The sequence below is a fragment of the Balaenoptera borealis genome (assembly GCF_965194805.1).
Source record: "Balaenoptera borealis genome assembly, chromosome: 8".
NCBI lineage: Eukaryota > Metazoa > Chordata > Mammalia > Artiodactyla > Balaenopteridae > Balaenoptera > Balaenoptera borealis.
The window spans coordinates 79381679-79405700 of NC_138865.1; the positions used below are offsets into that span (position 1 = coordinate 79381679).

The 24022-nt window shown below is 41.3% G+C and overlaps 1 protein-coding gene and 2 long non-coding RNA genes across 9 annotated transcripts in view; 2 read left to right on the forward strand and 1 right to left on the reverse strand.

Moving 5' to 3' along the window:
* PRUNE2 (prune homolog 2 with BCH domain) overlaps positions 1 to 24022 on the reverse strand; it is a 258877-nt gene that overhangs the window by 29692 nt on the left and 205163 nt on the right. For all 7 annotated transcript variants that reach the window (XM_082401314.1, XM_082401312.1, XM_082401309.1 and 4 more), the window contains exons 10-12: positions 14171 to 14250; positions 12007 to 12207; positions 4025 to 4198 (exon numbers count right to left, since the gene is read on the reverse strand). In XM_082401314.1, coding sequence (XP_082257440.1) covers positions 4025 to 4198; positions 12007 to 12207; positions 14171 to 14250 — 455 coding nt within the window. The remainder of the gene's footprint in view (positions 1 to 4024; positions 4199 to 12006; positions 12208 to 14170; positions 14251 to 24022) is intronic.
* LOC309633125 overlaps positions 1 to 24022 on the forward strand; it is a 130493-nt gene that overhangs the window by 17476 nt on the left and 88995 nt on the right. The window contains exon 3 of the long non-coding RNA XR_014247321.1: positions 2447 to 2516. This is a non-coding gene — a long non-coding RNA (uncharacterized lncRNA). The remainder of the gene's footprint in view (positions 1 to 2446; positions 2517 to 24022) is intronic.
* On the forward strand, positions 14260 to 19759 carry LOC309633150. Its single transcript, XR_014247349.1, has 2 exons — positions 14260 to 14610; positions 15566 to 19759. It is a non-coding gene; the product is annotated as an uncharacterized lncRNA (long non-coding RNA).

A 24022-nucleotide genomic window follows, 5' to 3' on the forward strand; every position in this document is an offset into this window, starting at 1 on the left:
TACATAAAATAGGTCATCAACAAGGACCTACTGTATAGCACAGGGAACTCTACTCTATATTCTGTAATAACCTATATGGGAAAAGAATCTGAAAAAGAATGGATATATGTATATGTACAGCTGAATCATGCTGAAACTAACACATCACCCCTGAAACTAACACAACATTGCAAATCAGCGATACACTAATATCTAATAAAAATTAGATTAAAAAAATAAAAAATTTTATAAAAGCATCCTTTCAAAAGCATCTTTCTAAATGTAGCTGTCTGACTCCAGGGTGTTAGGATAATTGCAAGATCATGAGGCTCAGTTACTTTGATTTCTTTTTCTATTTCTGGAGAATTTCTAAGAATACGTTGTTGTCGTTTTTTAAAGGAAAGACTGAGGTTTATAAACAGTACTTCAGAAGTCATCCTAAATGGCAATTCAGCTGTTTGTGTTACTGCTGTCTGTCCCTGGCATGTTGTAGTATCAACGTTGGCTTGGGTATATTTAACCAAAGGAATATTCAACGGTCAACTTACCACTTCCTGATCAATGACTAAGCTAAGCTGGGATTGTCTCTTTCTATAAAAATCACTGCAATTGACAAATGATGATGGATTTTGCATTTTGGGGCAGAGGATTTGTAGGAAGGGACGAAGAGGCAAAAGAAAGAGGAGGAGAGGAGGAGATGTAGCATGTAAGGAAGGAAAGAGAAAATGATTTCCTCATGCAAGTTTTCTTCTAAATCAAGAGCAGGTGCTGTCATTGTCAGGCTTTGGAGCTATTCCAGATAGCAATTGCTGGCAAAGTGTAATAACGTAAATGAACAGGACCATTTGCATTTTGTTCCTCGCCAATGTCTCCAAGGGGGTCAGCTAACCCAATTTCTACGCTAAATATGCAGCTGACTCAAGTGAAGTTGCCTGTCAGCAAACGCAGAGTTCACGTGAAGTTTCGCCTTTTAACACATGTATTTTATCAGACTCTCTTCTCAGTAACGGTGAGGTGAATTCAGGGTGTGTGCGCTGAGATGCATGAGCTATCCCACCGTGGTGTCTCCTGAGACCCTCAGAAGCAACGATGCAAACCTTACCTGAGGCAGAACAGAGAGGCATGAAAGGGACGTAACACAAGTTTGCTGGCCAGCAAATGGAATGGAGAGAGAAGGAAAGATACCACAGTCGCAACCAAAACATACACACACACACACCAGCCTGCAACTCTTCTCATCCTTTCCAGGATCATTTGTCCAGCAACACTGCAGAGAAGGTTACCTGAGTCTCCTATAATGAAATAAGAGAAGTAAAAACACAAGACAGGAAATGCCTCGTTACAATGCTTTGGCGTGACTGCCCTTGGTTATTTAATTGTGTTCTCTGCTTCAGGCTCAAAAATGCCAGTTGTGGCCTCAAAGTGACCCCTCACTGTTGGCTAATCCAAACCACCCAGACTTCTTTTTCTTTGCTTTTCTACTTTGCTTTTTTTTCTTTGCTTTTTTAAGCAGATGGCAGGGATAATACTCATGGGCTCATAGGAGGTGACATGGCTTTGAGATCATCCTTTCTTGACTGATGAAGTAACTGAGGCCCAGGGGAGTTAAGTGATGTACCAAGATCACAGACTAATCAGTGGCCAAGACGGGTCTTGAACCCTTTTCTTCTACATTGTGTACAGGGCCTCTGGCCATAGCTCATGTGGAGGTCACTAAAGCTGAAGGCTGAAATATTTGTTCAAATACTGCTCTCACACACAGATGTTCCCAGCTGGTGTGGACACTCTTGCAGCAAACTTAAGGAGCGCTTTTAACCACCCCCATCTTGCAGTCGTGCTGCCCAGAGCACTGAACAGCTGGCACTTCCCTACTGGCCTGAGTGGGATAACTTCCTCACAGCAAAATGCAAGACACCAAAACAACATCTCTGTTCACTCTGGAGTGCTGCTTTTTCAAATGCTCATCAGAAGCCAGGAAGACAAACTCAATGGACCGGTAACTAGGGAGTGTGACTTTCTCAGATCATTAAGGTCTGAGAAAGTGGTATGAGCTTCTAAGACAGCAGACAAAGCTTTGGCAAATTCAGAAGTAACATGTGAACTGTCTTTACCTCCAGAGCACAAAAGCTGGTCAGGGCGTAGGAAGAGGTGGCATCTCCCTAACATTCCGGTGGGTGCAGCCAGAGGCACACTCATGCAAGCTGGCACCTGGAGAAGGCCAAGGCAGAGCCAGGGAGAGGAAAGGTGGCCTTCTCTCTCCAACAAACCAGACAGTTACAAAAAATGAGCTGACAACACAGAAAGGAGAGGAGCAGATGCCAAGGGGAGGAGGTGGTAGGGATGGAGGGCACAGCAAACCAGGTTATCCCTGAGATATCAGGTGTTTTCACAAAGAATGTGACAGGCGGAAGCAGTGGCTTTTTTTTGACCCAGGTGTGCTGATGAAAATCACCCTCTCCTGATTCAGGCAACAGAACCATGGGCTCAACCCACCCATCCAACCCACCTAACTCCACTGTGGATGAAAGAATAAGCAGGTGAGTCTGCTGGGGTAATAAGGGATAACTTGGCCTTATAATAACAGTGAAGCCGTGAGCCTGCCTTCTTCACAACAAAGGGACTTCTAATTTATGACCTGAATGGTAAAAATGTACAGGGACAGTCACTGCATGACAGACTTTGACAGACTTTTCTATATATCTTGTACTTTTTAGAATGAGCATAGGCTATTTTATAGTCGTTTTTGTTTTGTTTTTTTTTCTAAAAAGCAAACAAACCAAAAATACCTGATGGGTGGTGCAAAGGAGATATGACCTTCTGGGAAGATCTGGATGATGTTTAGATGGTGGTTTTCATTAGAAGAACAACAGGACTGTCTCTATGGCCAGCTGTCTGTCATTTTCAGCAAGATTAGGCCTGCTCTCATTCCAAAGGGCTGTGGGAAAAGTCTCCCTTAGAGGAGCTATCACTGGGCCATATTACCATTTCAGGGCAAATGGTGAAAAAGGAAGGTCAGGGCCGGGGACACCTATGGGCATTTTCCTTCACTACCATGGGTGGGGGCCCTGGGGGGTCCTGATAACTTCCATGGAGGTAGCAATGCATGGGGCAGAAAGTGGAAAATCTGTGGTGAAGGGAAGTTGGAGGGAAAAGGCAAAACATTCTTCTGCTTGTTAGAAAACCAAAGCTCTGGGTTTAATGCAGCGCCAAGACACTTATTTCCCTGTCCTCGATAAGGAAGACAGCACAATTGCCTTGTCAGCTTACACTTTTCCTGGAAGAGCTGAGTGGTTAGGGTGGGGCATCAGGACTGCAGGGAAGTTGTGCATGCAGCAGAAAAAGCCAAAAAGCCATTTATGGATTCTGAAGTTGACAATGTTCCGTGTGTCACTTGTGCTCATGTGATTTTTTGTGAGTCCCAAATTAATCAAGGCTCCTGGAGCTCCAAGAAAGCAGTGAAAATACAAAACAGAGCCTTTTCTCTCCCTTGTCCCTTACGAAGCGGGTGGAGATCTTGGCTGGAGTGGGCTGTTGTCAGGCATAGATGTAATGGAGTTTATAGAAAAGCAAACTTCAACTAGGGAGAAAAAAAGGACGAGGCTAAGTCTAAAAAGATTTCCTAAAGCTTCTGAAGAGGATTCCAAAGATTGGTCTGGAATTAAAAGCGCCTCTTACTGCAGGCCATGTAGAAAACAGACTTGAAAACAATTCAGTTAAACCCTGCAACTGACCCATATGAATTCCAAACAGACACTATTAAATTGGACAACTATGGCTTTCAAGAAATTTGCACCAAAGATGATAGCTATCAGGTATGCAGTGCAAAAGGCATTTTTCACATTGGAAAGTTACTTTTGCATAGTAAGCTTTCCAGTGTTCACTGAACTGAGTATGCAATAATACGCTCAGCTCTACAGTGCCCTGAACGTTGACTGCCTAATAGGGTCTTGGGACGTCATGCTGCAGAGAACCCTAGTTTTGTTTTCTTATAAAAACTATGTGGCCGCCCCGCTCCCTGCTTCCCAGGTTTGCAGAGCGCAGCTACCTCCATGAGAAATGACTCTCCTGTAGGGCTCGATGACCTTCATGTCAATCCGCTGCTCCTGTTCTCCAATCACCACGGTCCTCCACAGCCGGTTGTCCTCTCGCTCCTCTTCTGCCGTATATTCCGGAATAGACTCTGACTCTTGGCCAGAATCTTTGTTGGCTGTGTGATCCTCTGGAAATGAAGCATAGAGCAGGGATAAAGAAGAAAGACCTCCACAGGTGAGGCAGTTCAGCAACTAGCGACCTCCTGGCAGAGTCAACCCGACGGAGCTCCCTGTTTTGTACAACTCTGATAGAGCTTGACACCATCCTGATCACATAAAGGACACTCAGTGAAGTCTTACTGATTGACTGACTGAACAACCAATCCATTCTGAAGGCCAGGCGGAGGGTGGGGATAGGAAAAGAGCTAGAGCTGCCTTGTGTCTGTAGTGGTCCAAGGGGGCATGGGCTGGTGCCAACTCATCCTTGATCATATAAGTTGTAGACTGCAGGTCTTTCTGATGGGGTGAAAGGCTATTCATCAGGCCTTATTTTCCTTGGGCCACATTTCTTGGTGTATCCTGAGTGCTCAGAATGTTTTGGGGGCCCTCAGCTCAGTATCTTGATGATACCGCCAGCCTAGACCCCCACTCTAAGACTCTTACAGTGGGGTTGAATCCTCTTCTCTACTGGGAGCGCATCTGGACATTAATTTGATATTACTTCCTATACATTTTTCAAAATATGCTACACAAAGATTTTACAGTAAGTGAGAAACAACCTCGTAGACCAGAAGTGCTCCAAGGCCAAAAATTCACAAGACTCTTACTTGTGGGTGCCCAAGGCAATGAAAAAGCCCACTGAGCATTCTTGGGGGAGAAATTTACTACCCACTCTTGTGCATCAAGAAAAAAGCAACCATATTTAGTTTTCTTAAAAGAATAAGCAACAATTGTTTCCATTTTTACTTCAAGTACTAGTAGAATTTAACAATGGTTATTCTACGTATGTTTAAGTGACTTGGAAAAAAGGATTATTTATAGCTTTCACAATAATTCTGTCAGATGTTATCATTCTTAATTTTCCATTTCATGAGAAATTACCTTTGATTTATACTCCACTTGTATTCTTTTAATGGCACTTTGATAATAATAACAGCAATATTTATGAAGCATCTACCGTGTATCAGGCACAACAGTAGATACTACAGCAGACATGATACCAATGCAAAAACTCTGAAGTAACTACCTCAGGTCACAGAGTTAGGAAGCAAATACAATCAGACCCTTACCTTTTCTACTCTTCTAAGCTATCACACTGTACCTTGAATGTGTAACTGTCTCATTCTCATTTATTTTACTATAAGGCAGTGAGTTCCTTGGGCTAAGAAATTGTGCCAGAATCATCTTTAATATCCGCCTCCACCAACCCATTCAACCCTTAGCTTGAAACCCTGCACAGAGCACTCAGTAAAACTTGGGAGGCTGAGTGGATAAATAAAACTTGGACAAGTTCCTGGAAGTATAGGTAATCTGTGAGGGAGCCACAACAGAGCCATTATGTTCCAGAAGATCCCGCAAGACAAATTCAAACGTGTGTAATTACCTGTGACTTAGAATAGCAAAATGGAGTTCAGCTGGGAAGCAATCCTAGCTTTTTATGCCAACACCAACAGCTACTACCACCTGCAGAGCCTTGCAGTCACTCTGGCTTTCTCTGCAATCCCACCAGCGCTTGCAGCTTACTCAGGATGGGAAAGCAGCAACCTTGGCTTCAGATCAAGCGCTGTGTCACTTGTGCAAATCCATCCATCTGCCCTGGACTCCCTTTCTGGGATCCCTTCCTGCTTCTCCCTTCCCACTTGGGTTAGGACCCTCGGATGCTCCTCTCAGCTCCCTTCCCAGGACCCTGTTTTCCCACCGGTCTCTGCTCCCTCAGACCTCTGGGCTCTGATGCGGGTTTGTCTTCTGAGGTTCTTGTACACAGCTGCTCTTCTCTGCAATGTACTCACCATCCACCAACCCCTCTTCACCCTGTTTGGGACTTTCTGGCCTGCTCTACGTTGACCCTGGTGATCTGTGTGGGGTTGTTTTGTTTTCTGCATGCTTTTATTGAGGCTACTTTGTTAAAAAAAATTTTTTTTTTGTATACTGTTCTCTTTGCTTGTTATAAAAATAAAACACATTAATAAAAGTACAAGCAATACAGAAATTGTTGGGTGGGGGCTAGTGGTGCGATGGATAACGCATCTGACTACGGATCAGAAGATTCCAGAAACTGTTCAGGGAAACAGCAAAAAACACCAATGCCACTCTCACTCATTTTTGTTTGATCTGTAGTTTTCTTTCTATACTCATGTGCACAAACATACTTTTTTTTTCCCAGAAAGTATGATTTATCTCTATCTTCTGCATGTTCTGTACGTCCTGTTCTACAATGTGCTTCCACCTAATAACACAGCATGGGCTTCTTTTCATCTCAGTGAATATAAACCCTGCTCATTATTAAAAATAGCCCTAGAGTATTCAATTTTACTGATCTCTTTTAGTTTACCAGTCCCATAGCGATGGGAATTTAGTTTTATTCTATCTTATGGGTTGTTTGTTCCTTATAAAGAATTTGCTGCAATAAGTATCTCTGTAAAGGTGTCTTACCTCTTTTGTGCACATATTGCTATAGGTTACCTTTCTAGCAATGGAATGCTAGGTCAGAGGGTCTAAGCACTGAAAGGCTTTATGAGCATTTTTGCCCTTGAATATATCACACCAAAATATCTGAGAGTACCTATTTCCTCACGCTATTAAAACCACTGGCGGAACTTCCCTGGTGGCGCAGTGGTTGAGAATCTGCCTGCCAATGCAGGGAACACAGGTTCAATCCTTGGTCCGGGAAGATCCCACATGCTGTGGAGCACCTAAGCCCGTGCGCCACAACTACTGAGCCTGTGCTCTAGAGCCCGCAAGCCACAACTGAAGCCCACACGCCACAACCACTGAAGCCCATGCGCCCTAGAGCCTGTGGGCCACAACTACTAAGCCCACGCACTGCATCTATTAAGCCCATGTGCTGCAATGGCTGAGCCCACTTGCCTAGAGCCCGAGCTCCACAACGAGAGAAGCCACTGCAATGAGAAGCCCGCCCACCACAATGAAGAGCAGCCCCAGCTCGCCGCAACTAGAGAAAGACCGCGTGCAGCAATGAAGACCCAACGCAGCCAGAAATAAAATAAAAAATTAAATTAAATTTTAAGAATATGAGAAAACTACTTTAAAAAAAATAATTCTTCTGCTACAACTATAAATTACCATCCTCCCATTGCTATCATTTTCTCACTATTTGCAAAATTTTCTGGTCTCATTTAACTCTCTATCCCCAGGCCCTCCAAATTTAATGTTTGGTCTTACGCTCTCTTCACTAAGAAATGCTTGATTTTCTTTGTCTCCTTTTCTGAATAACAGGCTTTTCTCCCTGGCGACTGTTGAAGTCAATTAAGCCCTGGTACACAGGGGAGAAGTCAACTTGAACATTTTCTTTTGCCTTTGGTGAGATGATTTAGTACACAGACTCCTGAATATCCTGTGCTAACAGATCACAGTGGGGAGTCCACTGTTGGTGATCATACAGACTAACAAAAGATGAGGCGATGAGGCCAGCTGTGGCCTCCAGTAGGGACATACATCTGTAAAGGGGACTAGCTTTCTATGTTGTGATCTTGCACTGATAACGGGAACAGTCTGAAAATGCCTTAAAAGACATTCATTACGTTTGAACTTTTTCCTTTAATTTTTTTTTTTTTTTTAAGCCAAAGAGCCTCTTTATTTGTATTAAATGTTAGAAATCACTCCCAGGAAGAAAATGAGGTTAGGTATTATTCATGACATATTTGATCACTAACATAGGCATAATTGAATCCTGAACATGCTATGTATTAATCTAGATTATTGATTTAGAGAACATTAGGTTGAATGTTACTAATTTAATTTGTAGGAGGAGTGCTTTCTAAATGACACTCATCATTCAAGTCATGTTTAGTATTATGCTAAACACCCAGAGATTTATAAACTAGCTTTTAATTTTCATTCCTAACATACCTTTCATCTCTCCCTTTTATGCTACTTAGTATCCAATGTGGACTCAGGTTTGTTTGAGCCTGAAGTATATATAGTTTTGGGGGGAGGGAGCTTTTTAAGGAAAATAATTTTTTTTTTTCCAACTTTTACAAAAGCATATAATGATGTGAACATATTTCTAGGGACCCTTCCTGACAGAATGAAGCTTAAGTTCAGCTTCATCTTTTGCCATTATCACAAACTGAGAAAATTCTTCACTTTTTTCCTGTTGAAGTGTAGTTCAGTACAGTCGGAAAGAGCATAGCTGGGGTTCAAACACGGGCTTTCTCCATCTTCTTTGCTATTGCTAGAGTCCTAGGTACATCTTAGTCCCAGGCGACAAGAGTAACTTGCTCAATGGTCTTCCCACTTCCATGTTTTCATACACTCCACCCCCCGGGTTTGAACTTTCACTTGTTAGAGGAAAGACATCCTGTACCCAGCTAAGAAAGTCTTTAAAGTTCTTCAGGTGACAACAGGTATGTAGTTAATTTGAATGTGAAAACTCAACATACAAAAATACAAGGAAAAATCATCCTTTCAGACCACATCATCATTATGGCATAAGGTTGCTCATGGGTAAAACAGAATAAGCCTAACACTTGACTAGTTAATATGCAGAGTTAAAACAGGGAATTGATTTTATAAGCTGGTTGCCTGTAGGCTGTGAAAATAATGGAAGACTGCAGATAAGGAAGTTAAATGAAGTGACTACCTGATTATGTGGAAAAAACGTTAGGGCATCTTATTCACATAGGAAACTGTCTGTCATTAGGGGTTAGTTTTAGAAAAGATAGCTTAAACGAGGTCACTAAACATCGCTTAGCCTAGGAAGAAAAAATATAAGCGCACATGAGTGTTTCTTATAATGTTTTTATCAGAAATATTCAGGCTAAAATTCTCTATCATTTTTCCATTTCCCTTATGAAATGCCTTTGCTGAGACCTGAATTATGGTAAAAGTAACTCTGCAGTTGGTTTGGAAAACAGAAATAGGTCATCATCAATTTTCTGACCTTTGGATATTTTTAAGTTTATAGGATTATTATAATAAAGTATTAAAAGAAAAAAAAAGCTCAGACCTCCCTTAATATGAAAGACTGGCCTGTTACATCCTTCACTATCTACATATTTCTGATATCTTTGGCACTTCTAAATATCAAAGGAAGTCAAGCCTTAATTATGTCGGTACTTTGAATGATATTTAGACACAGCTATTAAAGAAAAGAGCTTGGAAAGGAAGACTAATTTAACATCTTTTGATAGTGAGCTTCAGAAATTTTCCATAAGCAAAATCACATTGTGGGCAAATAACCTGGCAGCAATGTTTGGTGATCATCAACTGAATAAAACAGGCAAATGGGGTAAACATCCTTCAAGCACTTGGGAAATTAAGGGCCCTCAAGTCACCGGAAAATGGCTGGATAAAAGGGAATGTAAATGTGAGGGTGGGTCACCAGGCTTGACTTCAGGTGTGCTAGCCTAACCTAGTAAATGATCCTCCTTTTCACTGTCAGTATATTTATGGAGAAGGAGCATGGCCCAGGAGTCAGGACAACAACTCAGGTTTTGAATGCTGGCTCTGACATTTACTGGCTATGTGACCTTAGGTGAATTGCTTAACCTCTGGGGGTAACATAATACGTATTCATAGATTTGACGTGAGCATTAATATAGTTAATGTTTATAATGCACCTAGCACAGATCCTGGCGCACAGTAAGCACTATGAAAAGTGTTCGTTAAATAAAATTAATGACTGACCAAACACTCTTGAAAGCCTGTGCCTTAAAAACTCCAGTTTTGTTTAGAATGTATATGCCTAGTTCAGAATGCTCACACAACAAACAAGCAACAAGAAAACCATGAAGCTTTCCAAGCACTAATTTCATACTTTGGGACGCTAATGTATTCTCTCTTTATAGTCAGTTATCTATATCTGCATGTTTATAAAATATAGCTGTTCAGATGCACTTTGTGTTTTCAGTGTTTAATGTTGTTTTTAAAACAGTGTCTGAACATACATCTTTCATATGAAAATCAAGGTGGACTTAAAATTCAGCTTACATTAAAATTCTCTCCTTTGAGTTTAAGACCTAAATGCAGGGTTGTGGCCGTTAATCTGGTTCTTTCAACATAACTGTGTCGACTAAATAAAAAGAACTGTGTCAGCAAGTGGCAGCTTTAATTACCAGTTTGCTCAGCCACCGCCACTTTGCTTGACAGTTTTACTATTTATAAAAAGAAAAGGTTCAGATGTGGTGTGACACAGCTCTCCAGGGCAACAGGGAAGTACAGGGGGAGGAGACGGAGGGGCTCGCAGGGTCCTGCCACAGCTGTCTTCTCTGGGATTTTAAGTTAAGGCATGATTTTTACACTTGAAGATCTATTAGCAGAAGAAGGGCTGGGAGAGCTGGGGTCAGCTGGAAAGGATGGAGTAGCTGGGGAAGAGTGTCTGAGATGGCAGAAAAGAATATGAATTCAAGACCTTTCACCTCCTGTTTGTGCATTTCAAGCTACAGGATCAAATATCCTGATAACTATAAAAATCCAAGAACATGATAAAAGTGCAATATAAAACCTCTACTTAAACATGATAGTCTGTAATACAAGTAGTTTAGCCACTTCCTGTTTTCTTAGCTTGAGGAAATAAAGCATTACACTCTGTGAAGGCAGGGTCTGAATCTATACTGGTTGTGGTTGTAGCCCTGGTTGCTCAATGACCATTGGTTGACTTAAGTAATTTGATGATGAAAGTAATTTGATGATGACTCTCCTAATTTCATAACTATGTTCTTCTATGAAAGAAACTGCTGGAATCAGTATAGCTCTAAATGAGTCAGGGCATCATTCAATTGTGGTATTTCTTTTTTAATCATTTTCAAAGTGTATCAAAGCAGTAGCTGTAGCCAGGATTCTCTTACTTTCAAATTCAAATACTATAAAGTCAGAGAATGCCACCCTGTAAAACTGAAACTACATGATGCCATTTTTTAAAGCAAGCGCTTTGTATTTGTATAGATTTCTTAATAAACGCAATTTCATTGAGCAAGAGAAAGAACTAAAATAAGACTGGTAATCATATCAGGAGTGCCAGTGTTTGATCCAGCAGCTTTTAATTTTCTTCCTTTTTATTCTTCCCCCAGCACACACCCTGTCCCATCCCTCCTTCCTTCCTGCTTTATTGGGGATGTAGCACTAAACATAAGAAAGTCCCTGACCTTGTGGAGCAGACATTCTAGTGGGAAGAGAAAGAGAACAGAGATGCAAACAAATAGTTAAATGATATGATTTCAATTAGTGTGACGCATGGAAAATAAAGTGAATACTGGGATAGAGAGTGACTAGGTGGTGGGGTGGGGAATGCCTTTGATTACAGAGGTCAGGGAAGGCCTCTGAGAAGGTGACATCTGATTAAGATCTGAATAAAGAGAAGGAGCCACGCATGTACGATCTGTGGGAAAGAACATTCCAGACAGTGGGAGCTTGTACAGAGAAACTGGTAAGCTCTAATTTTTCCACTTCTAATTTTATCTTCCAGATTAAATTCTCTTTCTCTGCAAACCCAGTCCCAATTTTCTTATAACACAGCATGTAACAGTTTCCCTACAACCCCAGCCAAGCACAAGGCCTGGCATAAAGTAGGGGTTTAACAAAGGAGTGATGGCTATGTATGACCTCTGTGAGCCGTACCTGTTCTGTCAAGCTCTAAACCGTCAATCATGGTGACCTATGACCTGAGATACAAACAGAAGCTTCTAGAAATCACAGAAAGGAGCCACTAGCAACACAATGAGAGGTTTGTTCCTAAAGCCACTTAGATGGCATGAGATAAGATTAGATAATCTTTCACTTTTCACTTAACTTTGGCCTTGCCAACTTGGCAACTTACCATGCCCAGTGTACTCAAAAGAATCTGCTTCATCGGGGGTATCGAGTTCATCCACATTGATATCAATTTCATCTGGACTGTCCAAGTTATCATCAGAGAGAATAGACCCTTCACTTTGATCCAGAGACAGATTGATATTTGGGGCTGTGAGTTTGATTCTCTGAGGATGACTGCCATTAAGATCCAGAGAATTAGGAGGTTCTAAAGCAGATAAAGAGCAACATTAAGTATTAGAGCATACACACAGCTGCCAACAGTGGGTGTGGGCCCCAGTGAAAAACAATTTTGAGGCCCTTTCAGCAAAGGCACACCTGCTAAAAGTCCTCATGTGGGATTTAGACCCCACTCTTGACCAGCAGGCCTCAGTACTGGCTCGCCCCAGCTACATCAGCCCTGGCCACGCAGAAATAGGAAGTGGGAGCCACTGCTAAATGGGCAGAGATATAGTTTTTAGAACTGCCCTGTTCAGGTTTGAGAACTTGACATTGATATAATACTGAATCAAATTTTTTATGATGCATATTACTTAAGAAAAACAGTTAAGCTTTACACATAACTTAAAATGATTCACGTAGACTTTATTCCTGTGAAATGGAGGATACAAACTTTATCTGTAATATTACAGACACTCCCAAAATACGTCCCTTTAGTTCCTGACAACTCTGTTGTGAACTTTCTTTGGCTTTTTTTTTTTTTTTTTTTTTTTTGCAATAAAACTGAGGTACCCTCCCAGATTACATTCCTTGATCAAGCAGTCATTACTTCTTATGCCAATATTGCTTGACATTGGTTCCTGTACCGTAGTGATAGTCTCCTTGTGTAAGGCTCATGGAATTAGCTCCCACTCTTTCACTGTAATATGCATCTTGCTGTTCAAGAGCCTTTCACTTAACAGAAGCAGAGCTGGAGAAGTCATTTTTAACCAAGTTGATCCCAACTAAACAATGTTAGAGAGATACCTTAACAAAAAAATTTCAGGATTCCCTATCACAAAATGTTTTGAAGGCCATCTGGTATACCCATCAATTCTGGAATTCTAACTCTAGTCTTCTCTCTTGTCCTAAGGAAGCTGACACTGTTTCTTTGTCATTAAGATTTTTTTTTTTTTCTGTATAGACAACACCTGAACCGTGTTCCATGTAATGTTTTTATGTATTACTTGAAAAAAAGTTTCTATTGATCCGTCAGTTTGTAAAACATTGGGTTTCCATATTACAGGGATTCTCAGAGCTGTGCTGTCCAAAAGAAATTTTTTGTGATGGTAGAAATGTTATGTATATAACACTTTTGGTTTTTATTTTTTGGCCATGCCACGCGGCTTGTGGGATCTTAGTTCCCTGACCAGGGATCGAACCTGGGCCCCCTGCAGTGGAAGCGCAGATTTCTAACCACTGGACTGTCAGGGAATTCCCACAATTCACCTTTTTTAATAAAAAGTGAATTGTGGACCTTGAAGAGTGGAGCAGATGTACAGTGGCTACCATGCTTAATTGCCCATAGAACACTTAAGAATAATTATGTCACATGATTAGTACTTTGAAGAATGCACTTTAAATACTTGGACAGAAATAAAAAATTGACTCCCTTCTTTCTCAATTCTAGGCTTGACTGATAATGTCAGGGTTCAGGATCTTGGTATGATCCTGTAGCTGGTACAGTGCAAAGGAGTGAACCTAGTACAGAGTGAGAGTCATATAGGTTGCAACTGAAATTTTTAAATTCCTTTTTGTATATGCCTTGGGTTGTAAAGTGTAGTTTGGGTTTTTTGTTTGTTTTTCTTTTTTAATAATCAGGATACTGAGCATCCTTAATATTAAATCACTAATTTTAAATATTCTCACATTTAAGTATAAATTTGGTGAACTTAGATGTTAGAATTTGGTATAATGATAAACAGCAGCCAGTTATCTCAGGAACTGGAAACATTGGCAGATCCAGGCATGGCCCAGGAGATAAAGGGTGGCCCACACTAGTTGATGATTCAAGTCAACTCTGAAATTAACCACATCAAGCCTAACACCTTCCTCACACATATTTTTTTCCTCTCTTCACTTTTATCACTGATCTCACAAGTTGGATGCACAGGAAATGGTTCTCTCACTGAATAATGGAACACGTTTGGATATAGAACACTGCTGAAGAAAATGAATGAACGCTCTCTCACCAGGCCTCATGTCTGCAGCACTGGGACTCAGCATTCCCTCCTCAAAGGGGATGTCCATTCCCACATCCTCTGACAGTAGTCTGAAAAAACAAACAAAAACAAAGCAAAGAGTGTAAAAAATTGTGTGGGATTTAATTTTCTTTGAAAAGGAAACCCAGAGATTCCAGGATGGCATTTTCAAGAAACCAAGTATGTGTACTGAATCCATTGTAAGTGGCCCCAAATTCGAATACAGACTTTCTGCAGTTACTGTGAATGAGAACCACGGACTTGAATTTTACTCTGTGCACAGAGCGAGTCACTTCTTCTGCCAGTTCTCATAAGTAAACACACCTCAAGTAAGAAATTTAGAAACAGGAGAAGCAAATAACTAATAAAGTATACTTAAGGAGACATTTAATTTTTTTTTCCAACAAGGGATACAATATATGTGCTTTGGTGTAAGTACAGATCTGACTTTGTATATCTCTCTTCCTCTGTGTAAATTTGAGCATGTTACCTAAACTGCTGTGGGCAGAGGAAAGCATACTCTGCTGATCTCTATTTGTAAAACAGGGATAGGCCACCTACCTCACTGAGTTGTTGAAAGATTAAGCAATGAATGTAAAGTGCCTAACATTCCTGAGAAGGTGCCAACTGATGTTATTTTCCTTCCTTCTTTGAATATTTAAAGATTCATTGTGAATTATAAGTTGGTGAAGATGGTTCTGGTTATGAGTTACAATCTTTTCTCTGTAATCAGTGTTGAACCCGGGACTATTGAACCCAGGACTTACCCACTTGGTAAGACTAGTGGAAGGGAACAGACAAATACTGGAGGAAACTGTGACAAATCTATATGCTCTTGTAGGAAGCTGATCACTGTTCAAAGTAAATTCCCCTTGACTTATTTTTATCTCCTGACCCCCGTTCAGTACATCCCCATTTATCACGATAATATATATATATATATATATTTTAACATCTTTATTGGAGTATAATTGCTTTACAATGGTTTCTGCTTTATAACAAAGTGAATCAGCTATACATATACATATATCCCCATATCCCCTCCCTCTTGCGTCTCCCTACCATCCTCCCTACGACAATATATTTTTCTTCATGGTGGCTTCCATGTAATTTCACTCATCTAGGGTGAATACCTCTGACGTAGGCACTAATCTAAATTTAAACATGATAAACCTTTGTGTTAAAGTTCTAAATTTAATCCCTCCCTCCCTCTCCTACTGCGACTCCTCTCCACCTCAATCTGGGTCTACCAAACATTTGGAGTTTGCTTACCAGGATGATCAGTTTCTTCAGGATTCAAGTTAAACCCCTTATTGTTAACAAAGCCTATGACGTAAACAAAATCCTGTGTCTCTAGTGATAACTGTACTTGCTTCATTTATTCAGCAAATATGTATCGAGTGTCTACTCTGTGCTAAGGATGTAGAAGAATGAAACAGACCAGCCTCATGCTTGTGGTGAAGATGGGATGATGGAGTTAAAATAATGAGGACTGTCACCAACAATTCAGCGCTGCTCCCCTGAGAGAAGTAAATGCCTGTGTCCTTACCCGTCAACCCCACAGACCCCTTCAAAAACACAACCCCAGGGAGTTTCTTTCTCCATACACTTGTTGTGGCTTCTGCCCTATATGTTCTCTGAAATGAGTCCTGCACCCTAGTCGAAAAACAGTGAGCAAGGGGTCAGCGTGTGAGTCAAAGGCAATAAACGTATTGGCAGGAACAAGATAATCCTTGCCAGAGACGCACCGCATGGGATGCATCAAACCAGACTGTCCAGCAATGGAGGTGGGGTGGTAGGCAAAGAGAAGGCCTGCTCTAGGCCCCAGTTTGAAAGTCCTGGGACCCAGAGAGTTAGCTGTCTGGGTTTCCCATGCTGTTGCAGTTTTTCAAATTTCCTTACAATGACCCCTTGTCATCTGAAGTAATCTGTGTGCGTTCCCTTTGACATCAACCCTGTAGTACCTGTAAAGTAGCAAAATGCTGCTGTTGAGAGCAGCTAGATTCAAATCTTAGCTCTTCCCCTTACTGTGTGTCATACGGCAAGTTACTTAATCTTTCTGTGCCTCCATTTCCTCGCCAATAAAAAAGAGAGACTGTGCAATGCCTGAAAAGAACACTGAAAGAAAAAAATGTTATCTACTTTATTGTAGTCCTTTTTGCTATTATAATTGCCTTCTCCATTAGCCTTGAAGCTGCATGAGGACAGAAACCACGTCTGTCTTCTTTACTATTGCATCTCCAGCACCTGGTAGAAATAAATACCCGATAAATATGTGTTGGATTGAATTACTGAACTTGAAATCCCCTAAATGCGCATGTACATTATTTTCTCTAGTTGCCTATGAGTCAACCTTAAAAAAAAAAAAAAATTAAAAAAAATGACATCATATCTACTTGCTTCAGAGAGCACATAAGGGTGCTGGCCTTAGCTCCAAAATAAATATGAAGGGTTTAAAAATAGACAGATAGTATCCGTCTTAAAATTTTGTAGGTTTTGTTGATGTTTGTGAGCTACAGGCAACATCATGGAGTAATTGAAAGGCTCCTAGATATGAGGATATAGTCCTGGGTTACAGTTCTACGGTTAGTACTGACAAGCTTATTAACCCTGAGAAAATTAGCTGACCGTCTTTGTGATTTTAAATGAAGATAATGAATACCAAATATTACAGTGACTATGGAGAATAAACAGGATAAATAGAATACGTAAGAAAATACTCTGGAAATTATAAAGCATTGACTAAGTTTAAGGTATTGTGTTCCCTCATTCTAAACATAATAGCAGGATCAGTGATTTAATTGAAGTCTGTGTCATGGTTGGACAAAACATATATTGAGGTTATTAAAATTGGGGTATCAGCCTAGGTAAGGGAAAATTTCAGTGCTGCACAAATCTCCATAGAGCCTATAAGTGCCCTGGACTCACTGAAGTTAGTAAATAGAGCCTTTGTCTCTCACTGCCCCTTTACGGCACAGAGACGCAGTTAAGAAAGTGCTAGAAAACCGGAGACGGCATACCTGAGGGAATAGAAAAGCTGAAGCTGTGAACAGGCAGTGATGGGAAAAGAGGGACTCACAAATCCACAGATATTACAGAAGGCCGTGGGGAGTTTTTAGGAAACCCCAGGGACAGAGAAGGAACGCTGCACCAGAACAGCCCAGAGGCAAACCTGGGCGAAACCCAAGTTATGCCCACTGTAAATACTTCAACCACATTCATACATTAGGTCTATAAATATTTGTAGAAATGAAGTGGCCAGAGTCGTTGGCGATGGAACAGCATGGAGTTTTACCAACGGGAATGGAAGCCTCTTGGGATCTGTTACGTAACAAATCAGTCCATAGTGAAGGTTAAGTATTTTACCTTACCCAACTGTAGTCACTACCTAATTAGGGGTTTTCTCTGTACGGAAGGGAGCTACCAAACAGGCTGGGGGTGTTGTAAACACTGAGTCTGACTCCACTATGGCTGACCTCCCCAACAGATGCTCGGCTCCACGTCGCCATCTAGAGGACGGATCCAGAACTGTTTGCTGGGCGGGTTTTATAAACATTATCGCTCTTCACCAAATAGTTCTGGCTCTCCGCCTTTTGCGCACGTGTCCTCCCCTGAAATTAGGGTGGCCATGTGACTTGCTTTGATCAATGAAACGAGGGCGGAAGTGGCAGGTGTCACTTCCGGGCAGAAGAATTAGGACCAAGTGTAGGTGCCACTTGCTGTTCCCCGCCTTGGTGCCTATGGAGGAGCTCAGCCCAGGGGCTGTGAGGAGCACAGCCTGAATAAAGATCGTTGGATATATGAGCAAGAAAGAAATCTTCTTGTTTTGCCCTGAGATATTGGGTTTCTCTGTTAACCACGTGCTCATCCAGCCCATTCTGAGTAGTACAGCTGATCTGTATTGTTTGTTTTGAAGGGAATATCTGACTGGCACTATGCCCTGATTTGGGTAACCCATTTCCCACATTCTCAACCCAGGCTCAGGTTGATGGTAAACATCTTGTCTAGGTTTGCTTTAGCATATAGGAACATTTTTTAAAATGAGGACAAAGCTCAGAAGAGCATCAAATGCTTTTCAAGCATTCTATAAACTTGAATATTAATATACCACCTTTATGGGTTTTTCATAGCCACCTAGCCTTTGTCAATTTACTTAATATTTTTCTTTAAATTGACTTAACTAAGTTTGTTTTGAAAGGAAGATTATCACTGTATATAAGGAAACTGAGAATCACTCACCTAAAATAAATAGTCACATAAATTAAATATAATCAAAATAAAACAATGCTATTAAATTCAAGGTAGAAACCCCTGGGCTCTCCCTCTGAGACTTTTCTTTATTTGCTAAAAAAAAAAAAAAAAAAAAAAGAGATCAGAAAGTGTCTGGCAAGGTGTAATGTCATTTATCATTATAAATCCAAAGAAATGCTATATAAGACAGAACACCCTAAAAGTAATTAATACATTTCCAAACTTGAAAGAGACCGAGGGAAATCCCCAGGTGCTGGCAATGAAGAGTTATTCTAGAAAGCTGATGAAATGTAGCCTGCAGGATTTTGGACTGGACATAGGCCTTTGGGCCCCACAGGAGAAGTGACCTCCAGGTGCTGGAAGAAAGGCCTAGACCTGAACTTCTAATAAGGCCGTGGCCCTTAAAAAGCGGCCCTCTTAATGAAAGAGGGATGAGAACAAACTCTATCCTCTGGCCTTGGAAAGCACAGTCTGCCTGGAATCTCGGGTGGAAAACAAAAAGCAACCTATGAGAATTAGAGACACTGCTTGTATGCCAAGTATGTCTTGACTTATATTACCTGAATGATGTAGGAAACGCAAGTCAAGAGATTAAAATTAAAATTCACCTAGGACCATTGAAGGCCTAGAGGCCTAGGGTTCCAAAAGAACCAAATACGAAACCACTTGATAGTGCTACTTTTACTATCTAGGATTCACTGGAAATCCACTTAGGAGAAAGAGAAAACCCTCTGAAAGGTGAACCCACACCAACACCCTCACCCACACCCACCAAACTACAAACTAAACTAAGGAAAAACACTATGGGGTATTGCCAGCAGATGCTGTAAACAGAAGAACTAGCAATAAATCTTTAAAAAAAAAAAAACCAATATGAAAGAGATTATAATAATTAAAGAATAATTTTTAAACCTTCGTGGTGTTAAAGCACTGAGATTTGGGGTTGTTTGTCATAGCAGGCAGTGTCATTTACCCTGAGTAGCCATGCTGGTTAAAAAAGGGAACATCTAAAAATAATAGGGGCTTCCCTGGTGGTGCAGTGGTTGAGAATCTGCCTGCCAATGCAGAGGACGTGGGTTCGAGCCCTGGTCTGGGAAGATCCCACATGCCGCGGAGCAACTGGGCCCGTGAGCCACAGCTACTGAGCCTGTGCGTCTGGAGCTTGTGCTCCGCAACAAGAGAGGCCACAACAGTGAGAGGCCTGCGCACTGCGATGAAGAGTGGCCCCCACTTGCCACAACTAGAGGAAGCCCTCGCACAGAAACGAAGACCCAACACAGCCAAAAATAAATAAATAAATAAATAATTTAAAAAAATAAAAAATAAAAATAATAATGCAGAAGCGTTGACGATAAAGTGATATAAAAAGAAATATCAGAAAAACAATAGCCACAGGAAAGCAATTGTCACAATATTAGTAGCAAACAAAATAGACTTCAGGCAGAAAAGCATTATTAAGGCTTAAGAAAGTTATTACTTTATGATAAAAGGAGGAATTTCTCAGAAGATATATTGATCCAGAGCCAATATGCTTTTAACAACATAGGCCAAAAAATCGAATATAAATTATAAGGAGAAATTAACTTCATAGGGGGAAGTTTGAATGTCTCAAGAATTTAGAAATCAATCTGAAAAAATGCATAAAGATACAGAAGATCTGAACAAAGTACTAACATAGCTTGGTCTAATGGACAATCCACACTCAAGAAAAATACACAATTTTTTCAAACTCATGAAAACTATATAGAATGTCTTGTAAAATACCAAAAGTCAACATTGCATGTACCTTATTTTCTGACTTCAGGGCCATATATAAGAAATCAATCATAAAAAGACTGTTTGGAAATTTAAAAACACATCTGTAAGTAACTGAACAATAAAGCCCTACGTGTCAAAACTTGTGAAAGCAGCTAAAGAAATTCCTAGAGGAAAATAAATAGCCTTGAACTCAGATATTAGAAAAGAAAATGGATGAATTAGCTAAGGGTTCAACTCAATCCAGGCAGTCGGAAGAAGAACCGTGCTCTTAGGTGATTCAGTGCTAGTTATACTGAATCTGGGCACCCCTCTAATCACAAATACCACCAAGTGGGGAAGAGTGACATAAATAGCATCTTCCAATTTGAGAATGGATCCCATGTATATTAGTAGATTTTGTGTTTCTGGTACTTCTGCTTCTTAATAAAGAAATTAGCGCACAGTAGCACGGCGGTCCTGACACCAGAGTAAAAGACTGACCGAAAAAGGAAAACTCGGGGACCTGGTTATATGCACCCTCTTGAGTTTAGACCAGGTACAAAGGTAAGCCCACTCTACATTGTATATCCTTCCAGCATTTATGAATCTGGAGGGATTTAACTCTTGTAGGATTATCCTTGTCCGAAACCAGGTTCTTTTTAATAGCGAATGAGCAGTGAACCGAGACTTAGCGCACACACAGCACTTCTGGATTCTAATGTTTCCTGGCAAGCATGCACGTCCAGCAGCAGGCAACAGCCCTTTTAGGGAATCATTCTTATAAGACTGACCGCTAAAAAACACAGCTCCGTAGAAATAGGGTAGCAGGTTAAGGTTGTTAATTGTTCTTTAGAAAAATACCATATGGTTATGCTGATAAATTTTGGGAAATGATTACACAAAGAGAAAGTTCCTTTGTGACAGAGTTCATAAGTCACTTTCTCTAGGAGTGGAGATAAAATGAAAAAAAAGAAGAAACGAAACCTTTCATGACGTGCTTGCCTGCTTTTGTTGAGTACATAAATTAGCCCTTTAAAAGACCAATGGTTGGAGAGTTGCCATTTCAGGATCCTTGTCTGATAAAGTAGGCTGCACAATTTAAGATAAGGGTACATGCCACCCTGTGTGCCCCAGGGCTCTTATCACATTACTCAACTGGGAGGCAAGGCAGAGGCACTGGGGTTCACACCCAGCTTAATCAAGCTGATACCCAGGAAAGGATGGGAGCTTAGGTCCCACAACAGGAAGCTGGGTTTGAGCCCATGAAATGAGGCTCTTGTCAACAATTAGCTACCCCACTTGGCCTCACTCACCCTAGAAAAGATAAGTGTGGTGACTCCTATAAGTCAGCCAGCTGAGGCAGATAAGGAAGAGGGTGAGAATAGGGAAAGCAGATGACAAAAAACTAAAGGAACACAAGCACTGGGCACTCACCCAGTTACCACCTTCTCTAGGGATTTTGCAGAACCCCACAAACCACAGCCATCTGTTCTCACGTTCTCAGAGGAGAGAAACATTATACAGTCTCCTTATGCAGGGTTGAATTCTCAAAATCTGCAGGTAGCAAAAATCACTTGCTGTCCAAATGACCCTTGAATTATAGCATATGTGGTTTTGTATAAAATCCTTTGTAGTATACCTTATGAGCCCTAAAGTTTGAGGAATACAGCAGGAATAGAAGGAAAACCTAAATATCATTTAAAACATTTGCTTTTCAGATAATAATTAATTAAATCCTTGGCTATGAACAGGGCTGCATGGAGAATTCTACCTCTTGCCTGCATGGTATATATTATTCTCTTTTTCACATGTTTTCTAAAACCTTAAGACAGATCAATATTTGTTGTTGAGAAGATTCAATTAAATGGCATAATCTCACACTGGGAAGGGGCATACACTTGTTTCTGAAGCAAATCTACAGTTCATAACTTGGATTACTCACAGGCATTTCAAATCCAACATGTACAAAACTGAATTCAGCATCTTCCTCTGCACAGATCTGCTACATCCTACATTCTCCGTGGTAGTTTTAAAAAAACGTCCACAAATTCTTTGACATTCCTTTCACAAGTTGGAGCCTAACCGCCCCCCCCCTTTCCTTAAGTGTGGACTGAACTTGGTGACTTGCTTTTAAAGAACAGAGTAAGGTAGAAGTGACAGTGTGTGACTTGTCAGACTAGGTCCTAAAAAGCACGTGGCTTCCTCTTTGCTCTCTCTTGGATCACTCACTCTGGGAGAAGCCTGCTGCCGCCATGTCCTAAGGACGCTCAGGCAGCCCTATGGAGAGATCCAGGTGGTGAGGAACCAAGGCTTCCTGTAAAAATCCAGGAAGGAACTGAGGCCTCCTGCCAATAGCCATGTGGGTGGGTCACCTTGGAAGCAGATCCTCCAGCCCCCATCGAGCCTTCAGATGACTGATGTCTCGACAGCAACTTCATAAGAGACCCTGAGTCAGAATCACCTAGCTAATCTGCTCTTAAATTCCCGACACAGAAACTGTGAGAGAAAAAAATGTTGTTTTAAGCTGCTAAATTTCGAGATAATTTATTACACAGCAATGGTCAGCTAATACCTTCCCCATGCCAGTGAATGTCCCTACCAATCACCTGTGAGCTCCCAAACCCCCAAATTGGCGGTCATTCTTAATTTCCTTCTTTTTCTAACATTCCTTCCCAATCCAGTTGACCATCCTGAACGTCCAGTCTTACACATTTGCAACCTCCTCTCCTCTTTATTTTCACTGCTAAGACCTTAGTTCAAATTCATTTTTTCCTTGCAGAAACCTGCTTCTGATTTTACTCCCCACCCCCTTCAAATTGCTAACTCAATATCTAACCATCTCAATCTAACCTTCTTGTTTCAGTCCTTTCATGTCCCCACTGTCTCAAGGGAAGGGTAATGGCTCACCAGGCTTCACGGTCTGGCCTCCCAGGCTGAACTTGAGCCTCCTCTCCCATCGCTCACTCCCCACTTGGTTCTTGCTTGTCTTCTAGAACTCAGCTTAGACATCTCAGCCACTGAGCTCATCCCCACCCCACACAGTTGGGTCAAGTCCAACAGTACCCTGAGCTCACATCAAATGGGTACTTTTCATGATTTACAACCGTCTATTCCTAACTTCTCTGGCCCCACCACCCTCCCCATTCCTCCCCACTCTCATCCCCCCTCCACACATGCACACAGAGGTCCCTGAAGGCAGGCGCTCCCAATGCTTAGCCTGTGTGCTTAGCAGAGGGCCTAGCATGTGATGGAGGTGAATAACTTAACTATTGAATAAACACCCTTATTTAGAGACGGGAGGATACCCTGCTTTTCTAGCAGAGTGTTCCTCATAAGGTCTCACCACATATTGGAACTTGACCGCTCAAATTGTCTACCAACAAATTACGTCTGATAACAAGTTAAGCTTTCTTCAAAACATAATTTAGAAATGTGAGGTCACTCTTACAGAAGTCATATCACAAAGGAGTAATTGCTCTAAACATAATAAGGTGAAGTTCACCCAGTGTAGAGTTTACAGTGCCCTCTTCCACAGTGATAAAAGCACCTCTCAGATGTTATTAGGAACGACCCGGTGGGGGGGATTCCTTGGGGGGGGGAGGGGGGATGGGCCTGCTAAGTAAGGATGAGGTTCTTGTGAAATGAGGAGGAAGAGAAATGGACGACCGTTTGTCTTCAGAAATGAAGAGTCTTTAGGGCGAGAGTCAGCAGCTCCTGTAGGATGACCAAGTGACCAGAGTCTCAGCACAGACTCCTGCAACCCTGCCCACCCTCCACTTCAGCAGCTCAGCACCTCCTGGAATTTCTCTTTTGTGCAGATGAGTCTGTAGATGCCTCCCTGCCCTACCATCCTGC